Source organism: Lithobates pipiens, unplaced genomic scaffold (genome assembly GCF_037356315.1).
Source record: "Lithobates pipiens isolate NorthernLeopardFrog02 unplaced genomic scaffold, aLitPip1_a1.2 Scaffold_59, whole genome shotgun sequence".
Taxonomy (NCBI): Eukaryota; Metazoa; Chordata; class Amphibia; order Anura; family Ranidae; genus Lithobates; species Lithobates pipiens.
The window spans coordinates 1,260,166-1,277,620 of NW_027507880.1; the positions used below are offsets into that span (position 1 = coordinate 1,260,166).

The following is a 17,455-nucleotide window of genomic DNA, read 5'->3' on the forward strand; positions in this document are numbered from 1 at the left end:
CACATCTGGTGCTCCCAGGACACCGGCACATTGCTCCGCAGTGTGGGCTTTTTTTAACGTGTCCGCTGCTGACAATAGCGTTGCCCTCTGCAATCTTTGCAGTCAATGCATTAGTCGCGGTAAGCCCAACACTCACCTAGGGACGACCGCCTTAAGAAGGCACATGATCAGCCATCACCGAGCCCAGTGGGAGCAACGGAACACACAAAGCCACACTCCAGGCTCTCACCGTCCAGCCTCGTCTTCTACTTCTTCTCCTCTCTCCTCACAATTGTCCTCCACTCCACCTTCCATCACGCCAAGCTCACGTTTTTCTGTAAAAAACAGGCTTCCGTGGGCCTAATGTTCGAGCGTAAAAAAATGATGACGCCGGATAACCCTCTTGCCCAACGGTTGACGGATGGCTTGTCAGAACTCATAGCCTGCCAACTACTGCCATATAAACTGGTGGACTCGGAGGCCTTTCGAAAATTTGTGGCCATTGGAACACCACAATGGAAGGTCCCAGAAAGGAAGTATTTCTCACAGAAGGGCATCCCAGAGCTATTTGCCCATGTTCAGCGGCAAGTGAATGTATCTCTGGCACACAGTGTCGGTGCCAAGATGCATCTGACCACAAACATGTGGTCTAGCAAACACGGGCAGGGAAGGTATATCACTTTTACTGCCCACTGGGTGAACCTTCTGACGGCCGTCAAACATGTAACCCGTGGCACCCGTGTAGATTTGGTTTTACCGCCACGGATTACATGCAGGCTTGGCTCTTCTTCTGCTCCTCCTCCTACTCCATCCTCCTCCCTCTCCTCCTCGGCTGACTCCTCCTTTTCCGCTGCTAGCGTCTCTTCCGCTGCGCCGCCCAAGCTCCCCAGAACCTATTCGACATGCCAGGTGAGACGTTGCCATGCCGTGCTGCGTCTGTTGTGCCTGGAAGCCAAGAGTCACACTGGCCCGGCACTCCTTTCAGCTTTGCGTTCACAGGCAGATCAGTGGCTAACACCGCTCAATTTGACAGTTGGTGAAGTGGTGTGTGACAACGGAGCCAATCTGCTTAGCGCATTGAAACAGGGCAAAATTATGCACGTGCCATGCATGGCACACATTTTAAACTTGGTCGTACAGCAATTCATTGTCAAATACCCTGGGGTCAGGGACATCTTGCGGCAGGCAAGGAAAATCTCGGCCAATTTCAGAAGATCTTACATGGCCATGGCTCGCCTTGCTGATATTCAGCGGCGACACAATCTGCCGGTCAGACGTCTTATTTGCGATTGCTCGACGCGATGGAACTCAACCTTCTATATGCTTGATAGGCTGCTCCAGCAGAAACGTTCAGTTAACGTCTACCTATATGAACTCTGCGGCAGAACAGGTTCTGGGGAGCTGTGTTTTTTTTCACCGCGCCAGTGGCTGCTCATGCGTGACGCATGCAGACTTCTGCGGCCATTTGAGGAGATCCCCAAACTGGTCAGTCGCAGCCATGGCGCCATCAGTGACATGGTACCTTACGCCTTCTTTATGGAGCGTGCATTGCGTCGTGTCATTGATCAAGCTGTGGAGGAGCAGGAGCGGGAAGATGAGGAAGTCGCAATGCTGGATGAATTCCCAGGGGGGGGCTACTCTATCTGAGACAAGTGAACAACAGGAGTCTGAAGAGGAGTCAGAGGAGGATGGTGCCGGGGCGGATGAGGAGGAGCAAGAAGAGCATGCTTTAAACCTTTCTGGGATCCCTGTTGTTGTGCGTGGATGGGGAGAGGAGAATGAAGAGGATGACATTATCCTGGATAATGAGCAGGAGCCAGGCCACCACACTGCTTCCAGTTTAGTGCAAATGGGGGCCTTCATGATCCAGTGTTTTAATAGGGACCCCGGTATAAAAAGCATAAGGATCAAGGACCAGTACTGGGTGGCAACGTACTTATACCCCCGGTACAAACACAAAATGGCGGAAATGTTACTGCCGTCACAGAGGGCTGTCAGAATGGAGCACTTCCAGGCCTTGCTTTGAAAAATGCTGCATTCTGCTTTTGCGTGCGCTGGCAGAGGAGCAATTCCCACTCCCAGAGAAGGAGTTCCAGGTACCAATCTAACAGCGCCTGCAAGAAGAGGCCGGTTTGAAGATGTGTTGGTGACTTCGGATATGAGGTCATTCTTTCAGCCGACCCATCGACAGGTGTCATCCGGATCCAGCATCAGGGAACGCCTAGACCGTCAGGTGTCCGACTACATCGGGTTAACGGCCGATGTGAACGCTCTGAGAAGTGATGAACCCCTGGACTACTGGGTGGGCAGGCTTGACCTCTGGCCAGAGCTTGCCCAATTTGCAATCGAACTGTTGGCCTGCCCCTCGTCCAGTGTCCTATCCGAAAGGACGTTCAGCGCAGCAGGGGGGATCGTGACCGATAAGCGTACTCACCTAGCTCACGACAGTGTTAACTACCTCACATTTCTAAAAATGAATGAGGCATGGAACCTTGGAGGAATTCAACACATGTGACCAGTAGACCATGTATATGTCTATAAACAATTTTTTTAATCGAGCACACAGACCTTCTTTCTTCATTTGGCTCACTTCCTTGTCCAAAAAAAGCACACCATACTATATGCCCGTACCCTCCTGTTTGAAGAGGTTGAGCGGTGTCATATTTCTACTGGGGCTGCTTATTATGAGGGGCTCCCACCATCCCTGTGCTGTGCTGACTTCCTCCTGGGGCTGCTTATTATGAGTGGCTCCCACCATCCCTGTGCTGTACTGACTTCCTCCTGGGGCTGTACCTCTGCTGTGCATTTTATGAGGGGCTCCCACCATACCTGTGCTATGCTCATTATGAGTGGCTCCCACCATCCCTGTGCTATGCTCATTATGAGGGGCTCCCACCATCCCTGTGCTCTGCTGACTTCCTCCTGGGGCTGCTTACGTTGCAGGTGTCAGTGCTGTATATCACGGTGCTGGTGTCAGTGCTGTATATCACGGTGCTGGTGTCAGTGCTGTATATCACGGTGTTGGTGTCAGTGCTTTATGTCACGCTGCTGATGTCAGTGCTCTATATCACGGTGCTGCTGTCAGTGCTGTATATCACGGTGCTGGTGTCAGTGCTTTATGTCACGCTGCTGATGTCAGTGCTCTCTGTCACGGTGCTGGTGTCAGATCACTCTATCACGGTGCAGGTGTCATTGCTGTATGTCACGCTGCTGATGTCAGTGCTCTCTATCACGGTGCTGCTGTCAGTGCTGTATATCACGGTGCTGGTGTTAGTGCTTTATGTCATGCTGCCGATGTCAGTGCTCTCTATCATGGGGCTGGTGTCAGATCACTCTATCACGGTGCAGGTGTCATTGCTGTATGTCACGCTGCTGATGTCAGTGCTCTCTATCACGGTGCTGCTGTCAGTGCTTTATATCACGGTGATGGTGTTAGTGCTTAATGTCACGCTGCTGATGTCAGTGCTCTCTATCACGGTGCTGTTGTCAGATCACTCTATCACGGTGCAGGTGTCATTGCTGTATGTCACGCTGCTGATGTCAGTGCTCTCTATCACGGTGCTGGTGTCAGATGACTATCACGGTGCAGGTGTCATTGCTGTATGTCATGCTGCTGGTGATCATCTCCTGTACCCTCTTCTTTGCCTACCCTGACCTTCCCTCTCCTCCATTGCCTTCATGCGCTCCACAGTCCTGAATTGTCACAACAATTTCACATATAAAAAAAGAATGCTTGTAGTTGTCGATCCCAGATTCACCTCATACATGTGTTATGTCATTGGCCATGTGGTGGGACTATGCTTGCACAGCTAGTAATTATTTTGTGGCTGCAAATTTGACCTGTAGGTTTGCAAAGTTCGCCTCCCATTGAAGTCAATGGGGCCCGCCACGAACGTTATGGTTCGTGAACTATCGGCTGCGTTCGCGGTCCGCGTTCGCGAAATGTCCCGTCGGAAGTTCGTCCATCACTACCTCCCAACTTTTGAACTTCAGAATGAGGGACACTTAAGGGAGGAAGCGACTGGCAGCACACTGCACGCACAACAGCAGATACAGATACGCTGTTCAACACTTAACAGTGGGAGGGGCTTAATGGGTACAGAGTACATGGTTTAGGAGAGTGCTAGATACAGAGTGCGGGGTTCTGAAGTGTGTTATGCACAGGGTGCATGGCTCAGGATAGTGCTATTTACAGAGTGCACCAGTCCCACCACATGGCCAGGGTTCTGGAGTGTGTTATGTACAGCAAGGTGGGCTCTGCAGTATGTTATGCACAGGGTGCAGGTTTCTGTAATGAACTATGTACAGAGTGCAGGAGAGTGCTAGGCACAAAGTGCAGGATTCTGGAGTGCATCACCTATAGAGTTCAGGGTTCTGGAGTGCATTATGTACAGAATGCAGGGTTCTGGAATGTGTTACGTACAGAGTGCAGGGTTCTGGAATGTGTTACGTACAGAGTGCAGGGTTCTGGAGTGTGTTATGTACAGAGTGCAGGGTTCTGGAGTGTGTTATGTACAGAGTTCAGGGTTCTGGAGTGTGTTACGTACAGAGTGCAGGATTTTGAAGTGTTAAGTACAGAGTGTAGGGTCCTGGAGTTTGTACAAACATACAAACACACACAAATACAAACATACAAACACATACATACACATACAAACACACACATATGCACTTTAGAGTTGATTTTTTATTGTCTACACATAACATTTCACATTATATATTGTTCACAATTTATGTTGTATCCACTAGTGACATCTAGTGGTCATTTATTATATTGCACTTTACACGTTATGCAGATATTGTTTAGTAGTGTTATTCACAAGGTAGTAGGGAGCATGGTTTATTATAATTTTTTCATACACTAAAGGTCATTAGCCTTATAACTAGCAGTCCCTATAAATATAAATATAAGTATTAGCATTTGCGCAGGTAAGGGAATATCAACAATTCACAACTTTCCCCAATTTTATACTGTTTGAAAAAGGCTGTGCTAGCTTACATACTATAAGGAGTTTTTTTCTCTTGATTTGGCCTGTTCAGAGTTAGCAGCTCTGACACAATTGTATTATCCTGATCCTGCAAGTCCACACACTGCATGATTACTGGGAGTAGGGAAGTCCACATAACCATTTTGTTGACCCCTAGGTAGCTCTTTACAACCAGGACAAACCATTTTGCATCTGCATGTAGCTTATAATGTGTAGCATCAGATAGAATCATATTCGACTAATTCTTTGAATTTTTTAGAGATGAACATATTCACACTGATCTTGATCTAAGTGGTGGTTCTCAGGAAGGGTAGAGTCAGTGTTTAAAGACCTCTTCCTTACCAGTTACCACTGCTTTCACAACTGTAGGGTTCTTTTAAAGGCTTATGAGGTGATAGTTTATTTGCACCACAGGTCCTGTTAGAAATTTGTTGGGGATGAAGAAGAAACCAGGGAAGTCAAAAACCAAGCAGATTAAACTAAAGCTTTTACTCTTTCTTGACTAACTAGGCCCTCCTGGATTACAAGGGATTTCCGGACCAACTGGAGCAAAAGGGGAAAGAGGAGTCAATGGGGCACCAGGTAACCGGGAACTTTGCCCACTAAAGTGAACCCTCTCTGTTTTCATGAATGATTTGTATGACTTTAAATGAAACCACAGAGAGGAATATATGAACCGTAGCTGAATGTGAACTGGTATAACTGGGTTTGCAAAACAGGGTGCCTAGGTTTATGAAGGCTTCTATCAGAGGTTATATGGTAAGGAGTAGGGATGAGCCGAACACCCCCCCCCCCCCCGGTTCGGTTCGCACCTGAACATGCAAAAAATGTTTGCGAAGAACCGTGCTCCTTTTAAAGGCTTATATGCAAGTTATTTCCATAAAAAGTGTATGGGGACCCAGGTCCTGCCCCAGGGGACATGTATCAATGCAAAAAAAGTTTTAAAAACAACAATTTTTTCAGGAGCAGTGATTTTAATGATGATTAAGGTGAAACAATAAAAATGAAATATCGTGCCCGGGGGTCCCTTTAGTCTGCCTGTAAAGTAGCACATCTTTCCGATGTTTATTACAGTCCTGCATAAAAATGACATTTCTAATAGAAAAAATGTCATTTAAAATTGCTTGCGCCTGTAATGTATTGCCAGATTCCGGCAATATAGATGAAACATTTTTTTTCTTTTAAATGGAGTGGGATCCACCCCCAAAATCTATACCAGGCCGTTCAGGTCTGATATGGATTTTAAGGGGAACCCTTTAAAAAAATGGTGTGGGGGGTCCCCCCAAAATCCACACCAGACCCTTATCAAAGCAAGCAGCCTGGCAGGCCAGGAAAGAAAGGAGACGAGCGAGCCCCTACAATGTACCCCTACCCATTCACATGGGGGGCTGGGATCTGGGGGCTCCCTTGTTAAAGTGGCTTCCAGATTCCAATAATCCCCCTGCCCTCAGACCCCCATAACCACCGGGCAAGGGTTGTGGGGCTGAGGCCCTGGTCCCCATCAACATGGGGACAATGTGCTTTGGGGGACCCCAAAGCACCCTCTCCATGTTGAGGGCACGTGGCCTGGTATGGTTCAGGAGGGGGGGCACTTGCTTGTCCGTCTCCCATCCTGACCTTCCAGGTTGCATGCTGGGATAAGGGTCTGTTATTTTTAAAATTTTGGCTCAGGGTTCTCCTTAAAATCCATACCAGACCTGAAGGGCCTGGTATGGATTTTGGGGGAAGGGCCCACGCAGGTTTTTTTTTAATTTTGGTGTGGCTTTCCCCTTAAAATGTAAGGTTTTTTAGTATATACTATTTTAGCAATCCTTCTAACAATATTCTTGTTGTATATAAATGTTATCCTATATGTTGTTCTATCTTTAATTCATGTGATCACTGTATTACATGGCTTTTCAGGAGCACCTGGTACACCAGGGGTTGCCGGACCAACAGGCACAAAAGGAGAAAGAGGAAGCAGCGGACTTGCAGGTAAATAAGGAACATATTGTTTGTGTACATGAAGGAAATTAAGACTCATTTCTTTTTTCTCTGGTCTGCATTTCAACCTAAGCTTCCATTAATGGTATCTCACCAAACTCTGCTGTAACTCAAAACCCACTTTCAGCAAAAAATCTTTTGCTTTGGATAGAACAAGAGAAGGTCAGTGTGAGGTATACACTCAGTCTAGGGCAGGGGTCTCCAAACTCTTTAAACAAAGTGCCAGTTTACTGTCCTTCAAGCATCAAGGGGGCCAGACTTTGGCCAATGTATGTAGAAAATGTCCCGGCATAAGTGGGAGTAAACGCTGTCCCATTACTGGTTTTAACATGAGGAATAGCGAATAGCATTCCATTGATGATGTCAGTGGGAGAAAGGATGGCCCATTATTGGTCATGGCAGGAGAAACAGTGCCCTATCAATGGTGTAAGTGTGAGGAATAATGCCCCATCATTGGTCATAGTAGGAGGAACAGTGCCCCATAGATGGGGTCAGTGGGACGAATAATGCCCCATAATTGGTCTTAGTAGGGGGAGCAGTGCCCCATGGATGATGTCAGTGGGAGGAATAGCACCCCATCATTGGTCTTGGTAGGGGGGACAATGCCCCATAGATGGTGTCAGTGGGAGGAATATTGTTCCATCATTGGTCTTCGTAGGAGGAAGAGCGCCCCATTATTGGTGTCAGTGGGAGAGAGGGTGCCTCATCATTGTCAGTTGGAGGAATAGTGTCCCGAGGGCCCGGATAGAAGCAAGCAAATGGGCCACATCTGGCCTCTGGGTCGCAGTTTGGAGACCACTGGTCTAGGGTGACCACATTTCCAAACTTCCATTCAGGGACTCCCCCCAGCATGCACCGGTCAGTGATGTCCCAAGGGGGCGGTGACACCTAGTGACGTCCCATTTAAGAAATGTCACTCGGCTTACAATGTAGTCGGCGGATGGCCGTGTTTGAGAGTGGATTGGGGGTTTATATGCAACTTTAGTGCCTCAGATAAAAAAATCATTTGTTTAATGTATGTTTGCAGTTTCATGTAGCCACTTAGATTCAAAGGGTGTAATTGTTCTTTCAATGTTCGGCTAACATACATTAAACAAATGCTCTTTATATCTAAGGCACTGAAGTTGCATATAAAAAAAACATACTTTAGACTACAAAAGGAATACAAATGACCTAAATTCAAATTAAATTCAGCTATAGGGAACTAATAGTACTTAATGTACCTGATGTCTGTAACACACTGAGGAGGAGGACTGAGCACTGCAGCATTCAGTATTCTATATGGGAGCAGGGGCGGACTGACCAGTCGGTCACTCGGGCGCCGCCCGAGGGCCCGCAGACGTTAGGGGCCCGGACTCGGCCATATGAGAGGCCACTTGCAGCGGCTGAATTACATGCCGCGCCCGCAATGCAGATAATAACACTGTTAACTGTGCGCTGCTCCCCGCCGGCCCCTCCTTCCCCTGTCCATCCCAGGCCAGGTGCTTGTACTGTATGCATCGTGACATCACCTGACCTGGGACAGACGAGAAGAGTGGAGGGGCCGGCGGGGAGCAGCGCGCTGTTAGAAGTGTCTCAGGCTCAGCATCCAGTGACTCGGTGAGTGAAGCCGAGACACCAGGGCCGCCACACGCGATGGGGGGGGGGGGGGCGGCGCGGTACAGACAGATGCATGGGCCCCGGGTCCCTCCATCCCACAGTGTCCTCCTGTGCTGTGTGTATGTCCTGTGTGCATGTCCCCCTGTGTGCTGTGTGTATGTCCTGTGTGCATGTCCCTCTGTGTGCTGTGTAAGTATGTCCCCCTGTGTGCATGTTCTCCCGTGTGCATGTCCTCGTGTGCTGTGTGCGTGTCCCCCTGTGTGCTGTTTAAGTGTCCTGTGTGCATGTCCTGTGCAAGTGTGTGTCCTATGTGCATGTCCCCCTGTGCTGTGTGCATGTCCTGCTGTGTGCATGTCCTGTGTGCATGTCCTGTGTGCATGTCCTGTGCTGTGTAAGTATTTGTCCTGTGTACATGTCCTCCCATGTGCGTGTCCTCCCGTGTGCGTGTCCTCCCGTGCTGTGTGCGTGTCCCCCTGTGTGCTGTGTAAGTGTCCTGTGTGCATGTCCTGTGCTGTGTAAGTGTGTGTCCTGTGTGCATGTCCCCCTGTGTGCATGTCCTCCTGTGTGCATGTCTCCCTGTGCTGTGTGCATGTCCTGTGTGCATGTCCCCCTGTGTGCTGTGTGCATGTCCCCCTGTGTGCATGTCCCCCGGTGTGCTGTGTAAGTGTCCTGTGTGCATGTCCTGTGCTGTGTAAGTGTGTGTCCTGTGTGCATGTCCCCCTGTGTGCATGTCCTCCTGTGTGCATGTCTCCCTGTGCTGTGTGCATGTCCCCCTGTGTGCATGTCCCCCGGTGTGCTGTGTAAGTGTCCTGTGTGCATGTCCTGTGCTGTGTAAGTATGCGTCCTGTGTGCATGTCCCCCCGTGTGCATGTCCCCCCGTGTGCATGTCCTCCCGTGTGCATGTCCCCCTGTGTGCTGTGTAAGTGTCCTGTGTGCATGTCCTGTGCTGTGTAAGTATGTGTCCTGTGTGCATGTCCTCCCGTGTGCATGTCCTCCCATGTGCGTGTCCTCCTGTGCTGTGTGCGTGTCCCCCTGTGTGCTGTGGAAGTGTCCTGTGTGCATGTCCTGTGCTGTGTAAGTGTGTGTCCTGTGTGCATGTCCCCCTGTGTGCGTGTCCTCCTGTGTGCGCATTCTCCCTCCAGTGTCCCCCTGTGTGTGTGCCTTCTCCCTCCAGTATCCCCCTGTGTGTGTGCCTTCTCCCTCCAGTGTCCCCCTGTGTGTGTGCCTTCTCCCTCCAGTGTCCCCGTGTGTGTGTGTGTGTGTGTGTGTGTGTGTGTGTGCGTTCTCCCTCCAGTGTCCCCGTGTGTGTGTGTGTGTGTGTGCGTTCTCCCTCCAGTGTCCCCCCCCCTGTGTGTGTGCTTTCTCCCTCCAGTGTCCCCCCCCTGTGTGTGCTTTCTCCCTCCAGTGTCCCCCCCGTGGGTGTGCGCGTTCACCCTCCAGTGTCCCCCCCCCTGTGTGTGTGCGCGCGTTCTCCCTCCAGTGTCCCCCCTGTGTGTGTGTGTTCTCCCTCCAGTGTCCCCCCCCCCGTGTGTGTGTGTTCTCCCTCCAGTGTCCCCCCCCCCTGTGTGTGTGCGCGCGTTCTCCCTCCAGTGTCCCCCCCGTGTGTGTGTGTTCTCCCTCCAGTGTCCCCCCCCCCGTGTGTGTGTGTTCTCCCTCCAGTGTCCCCCCCCCTGTGTGTGTGTGTTCTCCCTCCAGTGTCCCCCCCCCCCGTGTGTGTCCCCCTGTGTGTATGTTCTCTCTCTCCAGTGTCTCCCTGTGCAGGTTTGGCTTGAGTGTGGAGACCAAGGGGGCCCCATGATCTTCTATTGCCCGGGGGCCCCATGAGTTGTCAGTCTGCCCTGTATGGGAGTCTGGACTCTCAGGACTCCCACGGCTAGAAGACATGCCAAACACTGTCATGTGGGCATGATGTCCACGGCAGGAGGCTCCTCCTTTGTGAAAGTGCACAACTAGGAAGGGGAGGGGGCTTTGTCCACCTCTTACTGTGTGTCTCCAGGAGAGGCAGGGAGCCTCAGCCCGCACGTCGCGCCGGGGTGATGTCATCGTCAATCAGTGCAGCCTTTCTCTGCATTAATATAGAAATGGAAACGGCTGCATCAGCTGTTTCAATTTCATACCAGGGCACTGTATTGTCCCGAAATGAGGATGCCCGGGACCCAGGACAGACCTACAAAATGCAGGACTGTCCCGGGCAATCCGGGACACGTGGTCAGGTTATGTCAGTCTCACCTGGCAAAAAGATTTTCCCAATTGCAGGACAACAATCTAAATACCAGCAAAACTGAGAGTGATTGTCACTGGGAAAGGTCAGGTGATCAATTAACCCTTTACACACAGAAAGCAGCCACAAAGTTGTAATGTAAACATGCACCATTCACTGTATCCCCTGTTGTCATGCTGTCCTTTAAAAAAATGTCTGTATCACTCGAAACCATACGCAGACAGGAACAGAGTTTTTACTATTACAAAACAGACATAAGTGACAGTAAAATTAAAAGGGTTAAAAAATGAAAAAATACTTAAGAATAGTCTGGTTCCAATGGTAAAATGAGTGCCCCCAGCCATTTGTGCAAAGCTAACTACACCCAATCAAAAGGTCTGTGTGGTATGTTGTAGGTGTGCTGGAGTGTTTTTAAAATGCCCAAAACCCTTAACCACTTGCATACTGGGCACTTTCACTCCATTCCTGACCAGGAAAATGTTCAGCTTTCAGCTCTGTCACACTTTTACGATTGTGCGGCCATGCAACACTGTAACTAACCAACATTTTTATAATTTTTTTGAGACAGATAGAGCTTTCTTTCGTTGGTATTTAGTCACCACTGGGTTTTTTTTTTTTTTTGCTAAGAAAAATGTTGAAAGAAAACGTTTTTCTTACAAAATTTCTGTTATTAAATTTTGTGAATAAGTATTTTTTCTCCTTCACTGATGTGCGCTGATGGACACTGGTTGGACACCGATGAGCACTAAAGAGGTGGCACTGATGAGGAGGCACTAATATGCAGCACTGATGGACACTGATAGGCGACACTGATGAGCACTGATAGGTGGCACTAATGGGCACTGATAGGCGACACTGATGAGCACTGATAGGTGGCACTGATGGGCACGATATGCAGAACTTATAGACACTAATTGGCAGCACTGAGGGACACTAATTGAAGACACTGATGGACGGGACTGATGAGAAGGCACTGATGGGCACTGAAAGGCAACACTGATGGGAACTGATTGGCATTACTGATGGGTACTTTTGGGGCTACACTGAAAATGATGGCACTGATTATCAGTGCCCTGATTTTCTGTGCAGATCTCTCCTGTGAGGAAATGCTGCTAACGACTCTTCTCTCGTCACACGCTGTCAACGTGTGGAGAGGAAAGCTGATAATCGTAATTTCCTTGTTTACATGTGATCAGCTGGGATTGAATTGCTGATCACATGGGTAAAGAGCCTCGTCATCAGCTCTTTACAAGGATCGGTGATACGCCATGTCTGAGGGCCAGAGCTCACCACCGATCGTTGAGCTACTCACCCCCGTGGGCACACATGCATGGCCAGAGTGGAATTACGTCATATGATGTCCTCCCAAAACAAGAGAGCCACCGCCCGATCATCATTTGACAATACAGTGTGCAGGAGGCAGTTTTTGCCCACAATCCTGAGTAAGTCTTAGCCCTTGTACACACGGTCGGAGAATCTGTCGGAATGAGTCTTATCGGACCGTGCCGTCAGATAATCCGACTGTGTGTGGTATGCATCGGACTGATTCCGTCCGAATCTCCGTCCGACTCAATTTTCCAACATGTTGGAAATATTTCCCGACCAACTGGGCCAGACGGACCTAATCCGATCATGTGTAGAGCATTTTCATCGGACCAAGTGCCACGCATGCTCAGATCAAATTCCTACATTAAAGGTATTGGCTACTAGCCTGAATGTAGTCCCATCCTAATGAAATTACGTCATCACGTTCTGAAAGATCGGATTTTTCGCCAACTTGGCCCGACCGTGTGTATGCAACAGTTTCGGATACAATCCGTCGGACTAAATCCGACCGGCAAAATCCGACGGATTTGGTTGGCAAAATCTCCGACCGTGTGTACGTGGGCTCACTGTATATTCATAGGACAATGCTCCACAATCAGAAAACCATAATTTCCTTCATCAGAGAAGGAACTTAAGATTTGAAAGAGAAAACTTGATATACTGTATACAGTATCTAATGTATATTTCTCCTAGGAGTTCTAATTAGTCCTACTAGCCTTCTTGCATAGCCGTGTTTGGTGTCAGAGTACTGTTCTCTTCTACATTAATGTAACTGTTTTTTATCAACCTCATGACATTTGTAGGACTTAAGCCCCCTAAAAATGCATATCCATAACCTTCCACCCATGACAGGCACCCCCTCCAAACCCGATCCCCACCTTTAACAAACCACGGACAAGGTACGGAGTAAATGGCCAACCGGCCTTAATTTATTAACAAAATATATACTTTAATAAAAAATACCATAAATAACTTTAAATTGTAAACATTCCCAGCCTTTAAACGGGTCATGGGTACTAGCATAACAACATACTGGTCACTGCGAATGACTTCCCACTTTTTGACCTCTTGACCTCCAGACAGAATTCCCTGTCTCGGAGGCTATACCCAAACCATCGCAGTGACCTACCTCTTTTTAACCCTTCCAGGTTAACCCCTCGTAACCTGAAAGTACATTAACCACCCCCATCCCATGGATGGGTACAACAGTCTTTTATACCTGTAATCTCCCTTTTCCTACTCAAAATACCCAAGCACCACCTGCAGACCACCCCTATAACCCCAACCTGACATATCCAATAGAACCAGGGAGGGTAGGTGGGAATCGCTTCCTCCTCCGCTCTCCGAGTGAAAGCATGGTACGCCGCTATCACGTACAATGCCGTAGCTCCGCCCCCCAGCTCTGCCTGGCCCTGCTCTTAAAGTGGCCCGAGGCTCCTTTCTTAAAACAGCGACAGGGCTGTCCCTGCACCTGTCATGCCGTCCCTGCGCTGACCCCCCCCCCCCCCCTTTAGGGGTGTATGGCTGCGGAATTCTCTTTACAGTAAGAATTATAGAAAATGTATGAAATGGAGTTATGGAGAGTTAAGCTCAAAATCAGTAAAGGTTATTTCATCAGCCTCATAGTTATATATTTCTTAAACTGCACAACAGACCATATACAATAGGATCATTTAAGGACAGGGTTTTTTTAGAAGTCCTTAGAAGGCTTATGATGTCTCAGCATTCTCCTAAATTGGACTGCCCTTTGTAAAATGTGTTGCCTTCCATAACTGCTTAAACGAAAATAGGATATTCTAATCTGACTGTTCTTTTACCGACTTTTGAATCTTGGAGAAAAAGCTATGCCCACAATGTGAGGTTCATCACACCTTATTATCATCACTGTGGGATCCTCTGTTTTTTTGCAGTCTGTGTCCCTAATAGTTCAATTCATCCCTCACTTTTAAGAACTAGAAGATTGGAAATCTATTTTCTTCAGGGTTAAATGAGCTCTAGAAAATGATATAACAAAATGCTTTCAATGACAGACCAAAAGCGAGTGAGATGACAAAAAACTGATCATCAGCATGGCCCGTGGTCTCTCTGCAGAAGATATTTTCCCCATTACTGAGTTGCCAGGCCATGTTCTGCACTGTGTCTCTGTATGGAGGTGGTCACCTTTCTAGAGGCAGGGCTTTGCTTTCTTATGTCAGAGCCTCCAACAAGGAGAACAGTGAGTAGCACAGTGGTAATATCATCAAATCTCACTCCATATTTGATGACTAAGGATGAGCCAAACACCCCCCTGTTTGGTTCGCACCAGAACCTGCGAACAGACCTAAACTTCATGTGAACTTTAGAACCCTATTAAAGTCTATGGGACTGGAACGTTCAAAATTAATTTGCTAATTTTAAAGGCCAATATGCAAGTCACTGTCCTAAAAAGTATTTGGGAACCCGGGTCCTGCCCCAGGGGACATGGATCAATGCAAAAAAAAGTTTTAAAAATGGCTGTTTTTTCAGGAGCAGGGATTTTAATAATGATTAAAGTGAAACAATAAAAGTGTAATATTCCTTTAAATTTCATACCTGGGGGGTGTCTATAGTATGCCTGTGAAGGGGGGCATGTTTACCATGCTTAGAACTGTCCCGACACAAAGTGTCATTTCTGCAGATAAAAAATTCATTTAAAATCACTCGTGGCTATAATGAATTGTCGGCTCCGTAATACAGAGAACACTCAGGCTTGATTCACACCTATGCATTTTTTGTGCTTTTTGCATTTTGCAGATTTGCAATAAAGATCGTGTTCCATAGGAAACCATGTTAAATGGACTGTAGTGCAAATCTGCAAAATGCAAAAAGCACTAAAACTGCATAGGTGTGAATCCAGCCTAAATGAGTGTTCTCTGTATTATGGGAGCCGACAATTCATTCATTGATTAAAAAAAAAAAAAGCGTGGGGTTCCCCCAAATTCAATTACCAGGCCCTTCAGGTCTGGTATGGACATTAAGGGGAACCCCGCATCAAATTTAAAAAAGAAATTGACGTGGGGTTCCCCCTAAAAATCCATACCAGACCCTTTATCCGAGCACGCAACCTGGCAGGCCGCAGGAAAAGAGGGGGGGACGAGAGAGTGCCCCCCCCCCTCCTGAACCGTACCAGGCCATATGCCCTCAACATTGGGAGGATGCTTTGGGGGTCTGTGACCCCTCAAAGCACCATGTCCCCATGTTGATGGGGACAAGGGCCTCATCCCCACAACCCTGGCAGGTGGTTGTGGGGGTCTGTGGGAGAGGGGCTTATCAGAATCTGTAAGCTCCCTTTAACAAGGGAAAAGGAAGTTTAGATTGCGCTATGGGCCACTTGCTATAAAATAAATGGAATTTATGACAAATATATTAAATTAAATTAAATGGTAGTATGGGAAAATAGGTAAGAGCAGCCTCTATTTATTTCCACCTTGACAGGTGGAAAGATACTAGGAAAAAGGTGAGGAGAAATAGACTTGGCGCTATACCCTTTCCCACTGGGAATCTATATATTTTAAACTTTTATAAGATATATTTTCCAGCTTGCTGGCAATTAAATGAAAGTGTTGAATATTGTGGAACCCACAATGAAAACCAATAAATGGTAAATGCTTACCATAAACAGTTCTGGTGATATATGAACAAGTGCAAGTACACTACATGTGCCACGAATTATATACTGTCATTATTGGAAAAATTATTAGAATGCAAGTGAAAAAATACAAGTGAAAAAATAAATAAACACAAAAATGGTGGCTATTTCTTGCCTAAAAATATAGTGACTGTGCTTAATCTATAATAAAAGAATCATGCTGGATATAATCAAGGTAAGATAGCGTGATAACCAGCACACTGTGGCAAAAAAACAAACAAACATGTGTTGTGCGAAAATCAAAAGCAATAAAACCAATATTAAAAATTGGAATTAACATTCATAGTGAACCATATATATTTAGGTTGTGAATAATCTTTAGTGAATGGCGTGATCTTCCGTGCGTAAAGGGAGGAAAAGGGGGTGACGGTTTCCAAATAGTGTTTCCCGTGTTCAGTGGTTACTTCAATAATATGCTCTCACCGGAAAAAATACCCCATCCGGGGTGGATCGACCTTCACAATATCAGCTATCGTGTCGCTCTCTGGCTTGCTTCTGATGTGATACTGGGGGTCTCTCGTTTTTCGGTGAGTGTAGTAAGCCACGTGTGTTATGTCAAAAGAGAGGCATATCCATAGCGTGATACCGTTTAAAATGCATATTTATTAAAGAAAATGAATCAAACCTACTTACAGACGTAAATATTGCAATTGCAGTTATAATACAGCATTCAGGCAGGTTTAAAAGTCCCGCTCAGCTTCCTGGTTGATGCTAGAGGTGTACGTCGTCTGGCCATGGATATGCCTCTCTTTTGACATAACACACGTGGCTTACTACACTCACCGAAAAACGAGAGACCCCCAGTATCACATCAGAAGCAAGCCAGAGAGCGACACAATAGCTGATATTGTGAAGGTCGATCCACCCCGGATGGGGTATTTTTTCCGTTGAGAGCATATTATTGAAGTAACCACTGAACACGGGAAACACTATTTGGAAACCGTCACCCCCTTTTCCTCCCTTTATGCACGGAAGATCACACCATTCACTAAAGATTATTCACAACCTAAATATATATGGTTCACTATGAATGTTAATTCCAATTTTTAATATTGGTTTTATTGCTTTTGATTTTCGCACAACACATGTTTGTTTGTTTTTTTGCCACAGTGTGCTGGTTATCACGTTATCTTACCTTGATTATATCCAGCATGATTCTTTTATTATAGATTAAGCACAGTCACTATATTTTCAGGCAAGAAATAGCCACCATTTTTGTGTTTATTTATTTTTTCACTTGTATTTTTTCACTTGCATTCTAATAATTTTTCCAATAATGACAGTATATAATTCGTGGCACATGTAGTGTACTTGCACTTGTTCATATATCACCAGAACTGTTTATGGTAAGCATTTACCATTTAGTGGTTTTCATTGTGGGTTCCACAATATTCAACACTTTCATTTAATTGCCAGCAAGCTGGAAAATATATCTTATAAAAGTTTAAAATATATAGATTCCCAGTGGGAAAGGGTATAGCGCCAAGTCTATTTCTCCTCACCTTTTTCCCTTTAACAAGGGAACCCCCAGATTCCAGCCTCCCCCTGTTTGAAATGGTAAGGGGGTACTCCTACCATTTCACAAAGAAAGTGTAAAAAATGGTTAAATAAGACAAACACACTTTTGAAAAATTACTTTATTAAAAATTTAAAAAATTTAAAAAAGATTCCAGCGGTGGTAATCCACTCTTG

The 17,455-nt window shown here is 46.9% G+C and overlaps 1 protein-coding gene across 3 annotated transcripts in view; it reads left to right on the top strand.

Moving 5' to 3' along the window:
• Positions 1-17,455, top strand: part of LOC143958164 (uncharacterized) — a 309,265-nt gene that overhangs the window by 280,380 nt on the left and 11,430 nt on the right. For all 3 annotated transcript variants that reach the window (XM_077467621.1, XM_077467622.1, XM_077467620.1), the window contains exons 4-5: positions 5,478-5,549; positions 6,870-6,941. In XM_077467621.1, the coding sequence (XP_077323747.1) occupies positions 5,478-5,549; positions 6,870-6,941 (144 nt within the window). The remainder of the gene's footprint in view (positions 1-5,477; positions 5,550-6,869; positions 6,942-17,455) is intronic.